This window comes from Neodiprion lecontei, chromosome 6 (assembly GCF_021901455.1).
Source record: "Neodiprion lecontei isolate iyNeoLeco1 chromosome 6, iyNeoLeco1.1, whole genome shotgun sequence".
Lineage (NCBI taxonomy): Eukaryota > Metazoa > Arthropoda > Insecta > Hymenoptera > Diprionidae > Neodiprion > Neodiprion lecontei.
In genome coordinates this window covers 7,846,603-7,859,086 of record NC_060265.1, presented here as the reverse complement: position 1 = coordinate 7,859,086, position 12,484 = coordinate 7,846,603, and the positions used below count along the sequence as shown (strand labels likewise).

The window sequence follows — 12,484 nt, the reverse complement described above, 5'->3', positions numbered from 1 at the left end:
AAAAATTATCTTATCAAGACGCTGAATTTCTTGAGCATTTTTTAAGAATTTAAATAGAAGGGGAATTGTAAAAAAGTTTAGATATTCATACATCACTAAACCGTACATTTGCATGAAAAACAAAAAAAAAAAAACCATTAAAAGAAACGAATGAAACTATATTTTCAGACTTTGTACGTGCAATGAGAATAAAAAATCTAAGAAAATAATTAAATTGCAGAGAAAATGGGTGAGAAAGTTGACGGAAATATTTAACCGTAAGACAGGATAAAAGTATCTCATTTCCGTTCGTGAATGATTCGCTACATGAAAATGTAATCGTGGTCCAAAATTAGCCTGAGATTCGTCATTTCGATTTCTCGGGAAGTGAATGTCGTTCATTTCTGATACACACGATAATCGAGTCGATTATGTCTCTCCCTGATTTACCGCCGCGTCAAAGAAGAGACGGGGAAAAAATGACTCGGTAATTTTCACCGCCACGCATGAGGCGCGTTAAAATGCTTGACGAACATCCCCGATCCCATTTTTCAACGAGAAACTCCGCGGCGGCACGTCTCGGTTATAAATTATTTCCTAAACAGAATTACCGGCGGTATCGCGTGACTTTTGGGTCACATTATTACCGCTAATGGGTCCGGGATGTCGAACCGCGCCTATCCGTTCAACCACCTTGTATCCCCATGTTCGCCAAATATAAAGATGTATTATTCGCTCGAGTTTGATATTTTGCACGATTCGCTTTCGTAAATTCCCGGGTTATCGCAAACTCTAGTTTTCAAAATTTCCCCACCACTTTTTGCCAAATTTATTCTTCAAATCCAACACATTTTCTCTATATTCCACGTTGGATCGAGGAAGCATCCGATAAAAATTTGATGCACAAAAATCGTAGAATTGAAAAAACTGTACATAGAACAATTCTTTACGTAACAACTATTTTACAACGACTTAAAATGTCTTTTTTTTTTTTATTTCTTACCGATCTGAATTTGTTGTTGTAAAGAATATCAATATACATTTTTTTTCAGAGTCATTCATCCATTTTCTTCGGTGTGAAAATTTCAAAATTTTTGCAACAACAATGTCTCTTGTACATACATAGAAAAATATAAGAAGATATTCGAGATCGTAGTAAGACTGTTTTAAAAAACTACACAATACAAACCAATTCCCATATACTTTCAATGCCACCTCGCGATGAAATTAGCCAAATTCACAAAATTTTCCAAACTGGTTTCATTTTATTTATTTCCCTGAATTTTATCGCCCACCAAAAATGCACAGAGTGCAAAAACCTTCGTCCCTAATAACAGAATTCCTGCAGTTACGTGAGGCGCTTACTGTTGTACATATACATACCTAGTAATACATACACAAAACGATCGTGTGCGAATATATGAATTTATCGAAAAGAATTTTTATCAAAATCCAGGTACACAAGATGTAAATGAAACATGTATATAACATAGATGGAGGCGGCGTCACGTATTTCATACTTTCGCAAATACCGAGGAACCCCGCCCACCCAATTTCCGGGCATCTACACGCCGCGAACAATTCCCGTTTAATATCGCACGGGTTTCTGCAGATTTATCCAGAGCCAGCGAAGGACAGGCGTAATTGGTCGATTGAAGAGAGAGAGAGAGAGAGTCGCAAGGATAAGGACGAGTGTCCTTGAGGAAGGCGGATTCAGCAAAGGTAAGCCGCGTTCTGGATGCTGGCAGTGCGGAAACACGAGTGGAACGGAACAGAACCGTCGAATTAATGATGCGAAATGCAGACGAGGTGAGAGCCGATTTAATGAACTACCGGTAACGATGTATAATGTATAATATGCCCAGAGGTGTGGGTGTGCAAAGGTATTTCTGTAACGAACTGCACTTCGCAGGCGTACAACAATTTCACGACTCATCCCCTCGACGTCGCGGTTTTCACAGTTTCCCGCATTTCCGTCCGTTTCAACCAACCGGCGCGATAAAGTAAAAAATAAAACAAAGAAAGAAAACAAACGATACGCCGATTCGTTACACTATACTGCAGTTTCAATATCTTTATTCGGATGGGAAAAAATTCCCAGATAATTATTATAGAATACCGCATTCGTAAAACGGAAAAGCTTAATTACATTTATGATCATTTATATGTACACAATGTTGTTACAAATCGTTCGATTTTTGCAGAATCAATTGATTCGTCTGAGCATCACGGAATGAAGCGCAGAATTTCAAACTGGACTTTAAACTATTCTGTTATGAGACTAAATTTTTCACATGAAAATCGTTTGGTCGAAATTAGTAGATTATTACCTGGTTGTAATAAGCTGTTTGAGAAAAACGATTATTTCGAACAGATGTTGGTAAATGATCGTGTGGAACCGAATATTCGTTCGTTGCATTAATTTGTGGTCTCAAGATTCCAATTACAACAAATTACGAGTCGAAAAATAACGAAGGATTCAAGTGTTGAACCCTGAGAAAAAAACATCTGACCAAGAGAATCGAGGAAAAAGTAAATTACAGTAATTTTCTCAACCTATTAAACGCACGATAGAGTTCGGTCGTATTTCTTTAAATCCCAAGACTGTGGACAACGAAACACAACAGATCGAGACAGTATGCCGGATTAAATAACGAATCTGCACGATTCAAGGAAATTTAATTCGTTCAGAGTAGAAAAAAAAACGTCAAAATTTGAAAAAGCAAAGACTGGATGTATTTCAAAGTATTTCATATAAGATCGTGTACGATGTTTGGAATTTTCAAAATTAATTACGAAAGCGTTTTGACATCGGCATTATAAGAACATTCCAAAAAAACGGGTAAAACAGAAACGAACGAAAGCCTGAGCCGATGTTTGACCTTAAAGTTCGTAGTTGCAGATCCCTACGGGTAGGAGATTACCGGAAGTGGATTTTCCGCCCCGGGAAACAGTCGATACGGAAACGGATTCAAATGGAGGCACAATTTTACGTCGGAGTGCAACGTTACCTGGAGTGGAGAGCGCAGACGCGCGACGTTGACGACGAGTGAGTCGACGGGCGTGATGGTAAGACGTGTAGAGAAGGTTCATTTCGATGCTGATGACCTTGATGGTACTTCCGGGAGTTGACGGAGCTTCGCAGCGTCCCCGGATGATGGCGATGCGGCGTGGACTCCTCACTGCAAAAACAAACCCGGAATATCCGGCGTTAGTAAGCTCGAGCTTCGATTCCTTTGGGTTACCCACCGAGCTTTTCCCGACCTATTTTCAACCCCGGCATTTCGTTTTCAACAACTTTCGCAAGCTCGACGGTGGCTCGGTCGGTAATACAGCTCGCTACGCCACGTAAAATCATTTTCTTTTCTTACGCTGACACGTTTTTGAGATTGGGTTCGACACACCAACGATGTATATCACAGTTATTTTATGTATGTGTGTGAACTTGCGATTTTGAGGTTTTTTTTCTCCATTCCGAAGACAGATTCATTCGACTCTATCAATTTTACTATTTATTTTTAAAGCTCCATTTCATTACCAATATTTCAGTAGAATTACAATTCACTGATTCTTTCCAACTGCATTGTTTTACCGTCCCGTTACTCTGTTTTCAGAGGAAAACCGAATGAAAAGTTAAGTTTTCTCTAAATCTCCACGTTTGAAGTCTAGAAAATCGCCTCCAATTACTTGCCGATGGACGTCTGTGTGTTTTGCTTGCATGTACGTACTTATGTGATACATTTCTTTGTCCGACGATTTTTCGAGAACGATTGACCGGATTTCAATGAGTTTGGTATCAACCAACGTGTCTTATCGAAATTTAGAAATGATTAGATTTTGAATTAGACAGGTTCAGTACTTTTCGAATAGTATTGAATAACAAAATTATAAAAATGTAACACAAAATGATGATATTTTGAAAACAGATAAACGGATTCGAATGAAAATTGTCACCACGAGAGGTTTCGGGTCGCTGACCACGAATCTAAAGTCAGATTTGCGAAAGTCTTATTACGATTTACATTATTATTATCATGATTTCAGGTCAAAACGAGTTTGAAAACAGGAAGTTCAAAGGCTGGCTCGTGGTTATCCCAAACCCGCTTGTTTTTTAAACATCGAATCGAACCCGTGCCCATATATTTCGACACATTCTGAACGAATCAGTACAAACATAACTGTATAAAATTTTTACATCATCAACGAAGAAATGGTTAAAAATCAGTCAATTTTTTCTGCTACGCAACTGAAAAAGGCAAAATCATAAATAGACACGCATCACGACTTGTATTAGATAAAGCAAACATATTATACGTGTAAGTAGAAGCGCTGACAATAATGTACGTAGCGTAAGCGTTTAAAAAGGGACGTTCCTTGTGTGACACTTATACGTACATCCATACGTACATACACACGTTGTTCGTATCTTATCTTCTCGCACGTAATTCCGTGTATAGCATTAGACCGCGATGAGATAATGCCGCCGGTCTTGGTTAAGATAATCATGATATTGGTGGACGGGTAACGAGCTTAATCTCCGGTAGGGAGAAGACGTCGTTCGAACGTTACGGGATAATACAGCACCTTTAAACCTCTTACGATCAGCCGTAAATCAAACTTCGAACTTAGTATGTGAACCAAATAGTCTCTTTACAGTAATACAAAGTATTAATGATCATCTTCTATAAACAACGGTTAATTGATTGATGCGAAAAATTATTTAGTACAGGTACTACAAGTCTTTCGCATTTTTCATTCAAACATCGTACGGTGATTCAAACGGTGAAGGTTTTTCGGGAGGATCAAAGTATTTTTAAACGTTTGCGATTTAATATTGAAGAGAGATCTGCCAGCTACGTTTTACGCTTGTCGCTCCGATTGGGTCCGTTTTCTCGGTCGACAAAAAGATCTTCGGTGAACAGAGAGTATTTCAATTGTTGAAATTCGGAACTGATTTGCCGGAAATCTATAGTGCAAGGAACGTTTCGAATTCATTGTTTTTTTCAACTTGGCGTAAATTGTATAAAAATCTAACTGCAACAGTCAAAATCATTTTTAATTTTCCAACATTTTTCCAAACTATTTTCAATCTTAATCCTTGATATTCGTATCCGTGATTCGACAAGTAACAATCAAACATTGGAAAAAATTTACAACACTTTTTAAAAATCTTCCAACGACGCATAACAACTTTTATACTTTCTAACAAAGTACAAGTAATTCTGTGACTGAAATATCCGGTATAATCGCCCGTGCAATATGATTCACAGGTTAAAATACCAGGTGATCGTCATCACCGATTTCAGTATAAGACGGCGCAAAGTGCAATAACCGTACCGTGAAATTAACTATGACCAAATTAATCCTATCAAACTCGCCCTGGAAGCTCTCTCCATAATAGTCCATCAAAACCGATTACCTCAGATTCTCGTTCAGCTAATCCCTGATTACTTCCGCTCATAAAATCAAGATAATCATGCACGACGTGCGACAACTTGAATGAATCGGTTAGTTACACCACGAAAGAATGATTCGCGATACGTTTGCCCCTTTCATCGCTATAAAAGCTTCAAAGAGTAAAAGTAGGTAGGTACCGGTGCCTTATTATGCGCGTTCACGAACAACGAGGCAGCTTATCGAGCCTCGAATAGCACCGCAAAACTGAACGGTTCCTTATACCGTGAGAAAACACATAATCGTACAAGTGTGCGTAAGCTCGTCCGTAACGCACACAAAAACAACTCTCGGCGTAGGTGGCGAGTGATAAGCGTTATCGACGATAGGAAAGACGCCGTGTGAGACTTCGGATCTACTCCGAGTTTTTAAAAAGGTTATACGACGGGAAAAGGATATAAGGAAGGAGAAGAACGGCGCGGAGGCAAACAGCCGTAAGGACCCTTTAACAGATCCCTGACCAAACCGTTAACAAGGATTGGAGGGCTGTTTACGCGTTCCGCGGTAAAGACTGATAAAAGAGCAGTGTGAGGTGCATTGTGTACACAATAACGTACCAGCTAGGTACGCATATGTGTATATATATATGTATATATATCACAACCATTTTATATACCATGTACTGCAGTACTACATACGAGTACACCGACATGTGCAGCAGCCGACGACGTGCAGAGCTCAGGTGATAAATGATATCGCAACAGACGTACATGCACGGGATGATAAACGAGGTGCGTCGTTGTTGGAAAACTGTGCGGAGTATAGTTTGTTTTTTTTTTTTTCAAAATTGTTATACACGGTGGAAAAATTTTACGAGATTAAAAGAACGGAGGAATGGAAAAATATATGATCCCAGCGTGTAGTGAGCAAGAAATGATGATGCGTGGGTCATTTATTTTCCGTATACCTACGTTGTATGAAACATATTACAGGTTATACATCGTATATACGTGTATAGATCGGTAAATTTCACGCGAAGCGATGCTGTCCGTATGTTGGTTGCGTAGCGCAGGTATCCATGGATATCACAACCGCACGCATGCCCGCACAGTTTCGTTTCTAACGTACCGAATGGATATTACAACCACGTAACTCTTGCATCTGCTTCGCGACCGGAAATAACAACAAAGACTGAAGTTATTTTCCCCGGCGACTAGTTAATTGCGCACAGGTGAGAAAATAACGCCCGAAATACAATATACGAGAAAAAGATAATCACATGTCGGTGTTGTTTTTTGTTTTCTTTTCTTGGGTGCCTGTGTGCTTTTACTAAGAAGGTGACAAAATCCGATTGCTTGTTGGTACAACGCAATTAATCTGAACGATAAATGATCGTGGTCTTTAATAAACTTGAATGAAGATTCGATGACGAAATGAGTAAATGGTGACTCGTTTCACTTCGCAAATTTATGTATAAAGTTACTGTTAACTGTACACGATGTGTAGCATGATCTGCAGTTACCGAAAACCATTCATACGCCATAGAACAGCGGATGAGGCTGAAGTTAGTAACGTTAACGTAACGAAACATCAGGTAAAAATCATTATTGCGCAATTTTGGAATTACTTTCAAGGAATTGTTTTTGCAAAATATGAGTATATTTCATTTATCATGGTTGATTTTTTACTATCTTCCTCCTCGTAACAGCGGAAGCAGAAAAAATTAGTTCACTGAAAACTAGACGTAACGCAGGATTGATTTAATAGTTGGTGGGTTTCAACCGGATCCAGAACCTCTCAAAATAGGGAAATCAAAATTTTCCGTTTCCCAAAACCGTCCAAAAACGCGTGCCCCTCGTACAACCATCTGATTGTGAGAACAAATGCGCGTATGGTAGATTGTCGGTGTAAGATTGGTGTTGGTGGACGAGGGTGCGGGTAACAAGCGCGTACCTGCATGAAGAGCATACACCAAGTGGAACAATGTGTGAGAGTGTATTACACGATGCGTGCCGAAGTACCGGCGTTTCGAAGGGCAGATGTTCCGCCGGAAATTATAATAACAGCGTCCGAGTTCGTTCGAGATAAGATAGACCCGTCGGTGGTGTGTAAAATATCGAAAACGATGAACGAAGCAAGGAAGGAAGGAAGGAAGGAAGGAAGGAAGGAATAACATCGATCAAACGACGAGCGCTTTGCGATAACGAGCAAATTGTTGATTAAGTACCCGCAGCGAAGGAGGAGGAGGGTTCCGAAAGAAAAGAGGGAAAAACCGAGGGCGAAAGCCACGCGCGTCGTTGTTTGGAACGTTGTTACCGCACCGAACGGATGATAGCCTTCTCTTTTTCTCTTTCGAATGGTTATAAAGTTGTTGTCGTACCTTGTCGTGTTGTTGCAATTCTTAAAGCTGACCATTTTCCTGAGATCCGTTTTATAAGTTCAACGGAACGACGAGAATGATCACCACCAGCCTTGAACTCGAGAGACTCGCATCACACCTTCACCGACAAGCACTGTTGGGCACAGACACACACACACACACACACTCGGAAACGCGCAGTGAATTCACCTTGAACCAACACCGTAATCATTATACCTCCACAGATTTTAACGACACAGCATCACTCCACTAAGGTAACCAATCGAAAAACGCAGAGAAACTGAACTTGTCTACTCCATTGATCCCACAAAGGAACACGCAACGTCCAGGATTTCGAATTGGAGTATCGCCGGTGCTTCCTTTCATTTCATATAACTTTCGGCATGGCACCTGACAACCGTGAACCGCTTACCCACGCGGCCTGAGGGCAACTGACGAGCTCTGAGCCACGCTGAATGACCACTTGTCCCCTCTTTCCCTGGCTACCCGACACACCGAACCACAGGCGTCAAGCCATAGTCCAACCAAAGCGACGCGTCTTCGGGTCTCTCGGAGTATTCCGACACCCTCGAAGGGATGACGAAGTGCAGGGATCATCCACGCTCACGAAAAGGGTCCGATGGCTTTACCGAGAAAAGGTCCTTTTCCTCCCATTCCAGTCCTGCTCCGACGAGTCTGGGTCATGTTTCATTCTTGAAACAAACCAGCTTACGGACGTTGAGACTGCTGTCATGGTCACTTCGTGCATTGTGGTAAATCAATCACTGTGGAGAGTCTGGCTACATACCGTTGGGTCTTGTTCGAGGATCGTTACCTGGTGATGGTTTAAAAATTAAAAAAAGTACGTACCGTCGAAACGATGCTGTTCGCGGGTGAAAATATTACGACTTGTTTGGTCTTGTAACGAGGTTGACATGTTTGAACGTTGTCGATATTCGCAACCATTATTCAGAAAAACCTCCAAGGAGTCGTTCACGATCTTTATCGGATTATGAAATCGGTCGAGACACTCCGTGGTTCGCATAATTGCGATTCAGTTCGGACGATTCGCGGTCTCAGTTTAGCTAACCAGCGTCTTCGCCTCCTCGTCCTTTGTTGGCTTCGGCGAAAATTGGATCCTTCTCTCCTCTCCTCCCCGGCTCTTCTCCTCAGGTTCCTTCCATAATCCTCCATTTTCCACTCTTTCCGCGGTTCGTCTCGCGGTCGGCCATGCTTTGCGGTCATCCTCCTAGGAGTGTATTAAGACCTTTCGAGCACGAAGGAAAACCGCCAGGGACCCGAAACGCGGAGGCAACCGTACAGATATACACGCCGTGCGGTAAACTCGGTTAAAATTGGACGTCCCTCTAATTGGAGAGACCGTCCACGTTCCGCAGGGAACGGAAGGAAGGACTCTCTCCATCCGTTCGTCGTCTCGTCTCATCCGTTACCAGAGTCCATTGTGTCCGGCACCGAGTCGGGTGAACTGAACCGAAGAACGGAGAGGTGAAAAGAGAGGAGGGAATATTAGATCGCGACGTCGGCAAAATGCCTCTTTCTTATTGTTAGTCGCATCGGAATTCCTGATGATTGGGGTTATAGATCGGCCGCTAAGCTCGCACTCGTATGCTTCGGATATGTCTCAAGCACGTGACCGCGAAGGAACACTCAATGATCAAGAGATAATAATAACGCTGAGACAGTCTGAGAAATTGGTCCGAGAGTATCTTACTCGTGAACATTGGTTCCTTGTTATTTTTGAGCCTTTACGAGTTGACTTGCCGGAAAATTGGAAAAACTGTTGTCATCCTCTGGCAGAGTAAATGAATTTTTTTTTTTTATTGGTGATTGATAGTTCAGCTTTAAAGAGTTCGTTTCGGTCTGTTTCGAATCTGTGAAGAGAATCGGAAGGATGACAATTTGTTTTTCATTTCTGTACAGCTAGAATAATCATCGGTTGATGATAATTAATGCACATTGCAATGCACTCGGAAAAGCTTGAGGCTTAGTTCTGATACGTCCAAAGAGGATGTTGCATCAGCTCGAGAGTCGAAAACCTAAACGCAACGTGAGTGAATCGGTAATTCTCCCAATTCACCCATATTTCACCACATTTGAGATTCTCGGCATGACGTTCAGCAAATTTCATCGGCTTGTTACCGTCAAGCTTGCGGCCAATTGCAAAGGATTACAGGGGAACGAGACCCGTCGAAGGATTCTGACCCCGAATCAGCCCCAATTTGCATTGTTATTTGTACGTTGGTAGGAGAATGGCGGAGAAAGGGTGGTTTTGATTGCCACCCCTCCAAGCCCGGCATGTACACCTGCCCTCGATTAAAAAATTCATTTATCCGAAGAGCGACGTGGCGCTGCAATGCATGTAAAACCAGAGGGAAGAACAAATTGGCGTATAAAGGTACATTACAGCTGGTACCATCATCCATAAAATACGGACGCCTTCATCCGTATGAACGGATATCGTTTGCAATTAAATTCCTCTCTTAACAAGGTTGTACAGTACTGTAAATCCGCAAAAATACTTCATAAACTCGAGTACCAACGAGCGAAAGGATTTAATCGCGTGAGTATCAAATTGTTGTATCGATTCGTTTGCCCCCGGATTTGTTTCTTCCTTTTTCTTTTTCTTTCCCCAAAAAAAAATAAAGAATTTACATTCATTCGTTCGCGAGATTAATTCAACCGCCACGGTATAATTAAAAGAGGAAACAACGGAAGCTTGAATGGACGTACACATATATATTGTAAAATCGCGGGAAGTTATAAACAAACGGTCCATGTATAATATTTGTAGGTACACAAAGTATACATGTATAGACATTTTGTTTAGCCTCAACGATGGGAGTTTTGTAAATTAGCACAATAGAAAAGGCCGATTATTTTACCTGCCCCTCTAACAATAAACCTACCTACCTCACCTGCTGCTTCGGGGATTTCGTCAGGTGTAATTTAAAATGCCTGCAGCCAAAGGTGCAGACGTTTCACGCAATGGCGTAGAGCCGATTCTATCCATCGCTTTCGTGCAGGTACCTATGCAATCAAATTCTTACGTATCATCGCAACGATATTCAGCTGTAGATTTTCACTCTCGACAAAAAGAATTTTGGAACAATTGACAAGACGTGCAAAATTTTCGAACAGCGATGCAGCGAGGCGTTCTGCAGTGACGTAATTTTTGTGAAACTGGAAATAAGATAAAATAAAATAAAATAAAATACCAAACAAGAGGAGAAAATTACTCCGAACGAACGGACGGATCTAAACCGAAGTCGAAATCGGTCTCGAGAAAATTTTTAAAACTCTGTACCACGGGAAAGAGAAGAAAAAGAAAAAACAGATGTAAAAGAATCGTCCGATCGTATCTGGCAATGGCGTCGAATTTAGATGTTGTAAAAATACTGGACGTACGACAGTCTGCTGATGCTGTTTTTTGCAGGAAAGATCCAAACGTGAAAATATCATATTCGCGACTGAGAGTTTCCAGGAAAGAGAAAATCGTCGCTGCCCGCTGCAGAAGCTCGGAAAATCGTTTCCCTCTCTTTCGGTGGAAGCGAGAAACAAAAATAAAAAAAAAAAATAAAAATAAAAAAAAGTGGGAGAGGTATAGAGGAAGGACCCGAAACACAGCGGTGGTTGGGTAAGACAGGTATAACAACATACGCCTACCTCGAGCAGAGAGCTGTCTAAGCGTACAGCAAAGAGCTAGCTAGCTACCTTGTACAAAGCCTCGCTTCTCCACCGACTCGGTTTACGACCCACGAAGCCCGTTGTAAACCGCCAAAAAGCTCGACACGACGGTAAAAGCCTGCTAACAACCTTTTTGCACAAACTTGAAAGATCCGAGGACCGTTAACGAATTGTTATCGTTCCTCGTGTTCTTATTGTGTAACCCGCGAGAAATCTCGCACTTGTCGCAATATCTTGTTCGAAAATCTTTATACTCGCTCCCCCCCCCCCCCCCCCTCCTCTCCCCCCACCCCTTGGGCAAAAGAAGAAAAATAAATTAAATAAATCAAGGTAAGGTAAGAACAGATGGTTTTGTTTATAGAATAGTGAGAAAGGAGATTTTACTGATTTACAGCAAGAGAATCCGGTTGTAACAATGATAAATTCTGAATTATTGATATTTTGGGAGGATGAAAATTTTTAAAAATTGATTGATTTTTTATGATTAAAACGTTTGTTAAGGTAATCGGTTTGAAATTTTGCAACCGAGTATAACCGTTTAGAATTTTTTGACGATTCGGGTAAAAATGAAATTCAAAACAAAGTAATGGGAAAATATTCATTTGTTACAATTATTGGAAAATTTTAGACAGATGGATGTCTTGACTGATTTACTGTTTGAATATTGTCGGAACTATTCAAGAAAATGTGATGCAAATAACGATATTTAGTGTAATTATAGTTTTCAATGACAAGTTATTTGCTTATTGCAAGTTCCTTACATCTGTTCCTTCGATCGACGGAATTGTTTCAAACATAAAATTATCGCAATGGTTTCAAGAAAGTACAGTACAAGTGAGAAAAATTGTAAATAATAATAAAACGTATTACAACTTCTAGTCATAGGTATACTTTCATCATGTACACAGACGTATGTTTTTAGTTGGTGATAAAAAAAAAAAAAAAAAAAAAATAACAACAATTAAGTACCGTGACAGTAAAGACAGTTAGAAATTTCTCTCGTTGTGTGTTAACTCTGCGTTTCGTTGACTGCGCCATGAACACTTT

The 12,484-nt window shown here is 40.7% G+C and overlaps 1 protein-coding gene across 5 annotated transcripts in view; it reads right to left on the bottom strand.

Moving 5' to 3' along the window:
* The window catches only part of LOC107227262, a 142,408-nt gene extending 134,252 nt beyond the window's left edge, over positions 1 to 8,156 (bottom strand). For all 5 annotated transcript variants that reach the window (XR_006904975.1, XM_046743409.1, XM_046743412.1 and 2 more), the window contains exons 1-2: positions 7,754 to 8,156; positions 2,991 to 3,161 (exon numbers count right to left, since the gene is read on the bottom strand). Coding sequence is in view for 4 of the 5 variants with exons in the window: in XM_046743409.1 (XP_046599365.1) it covers positions 2,991 to 3,161; positions 7,754 to 7,788 (206 nt within the window). In the remaining variant the exon portion in view is untranslated. The remainder of the gene's footprint in view (positions 1 to 2,990; positions 3,162 to 7,753) is intronic.
* Between the last annotated feature and the right edge of the window lie 4,328 nt (positions 8,157 to 12,484).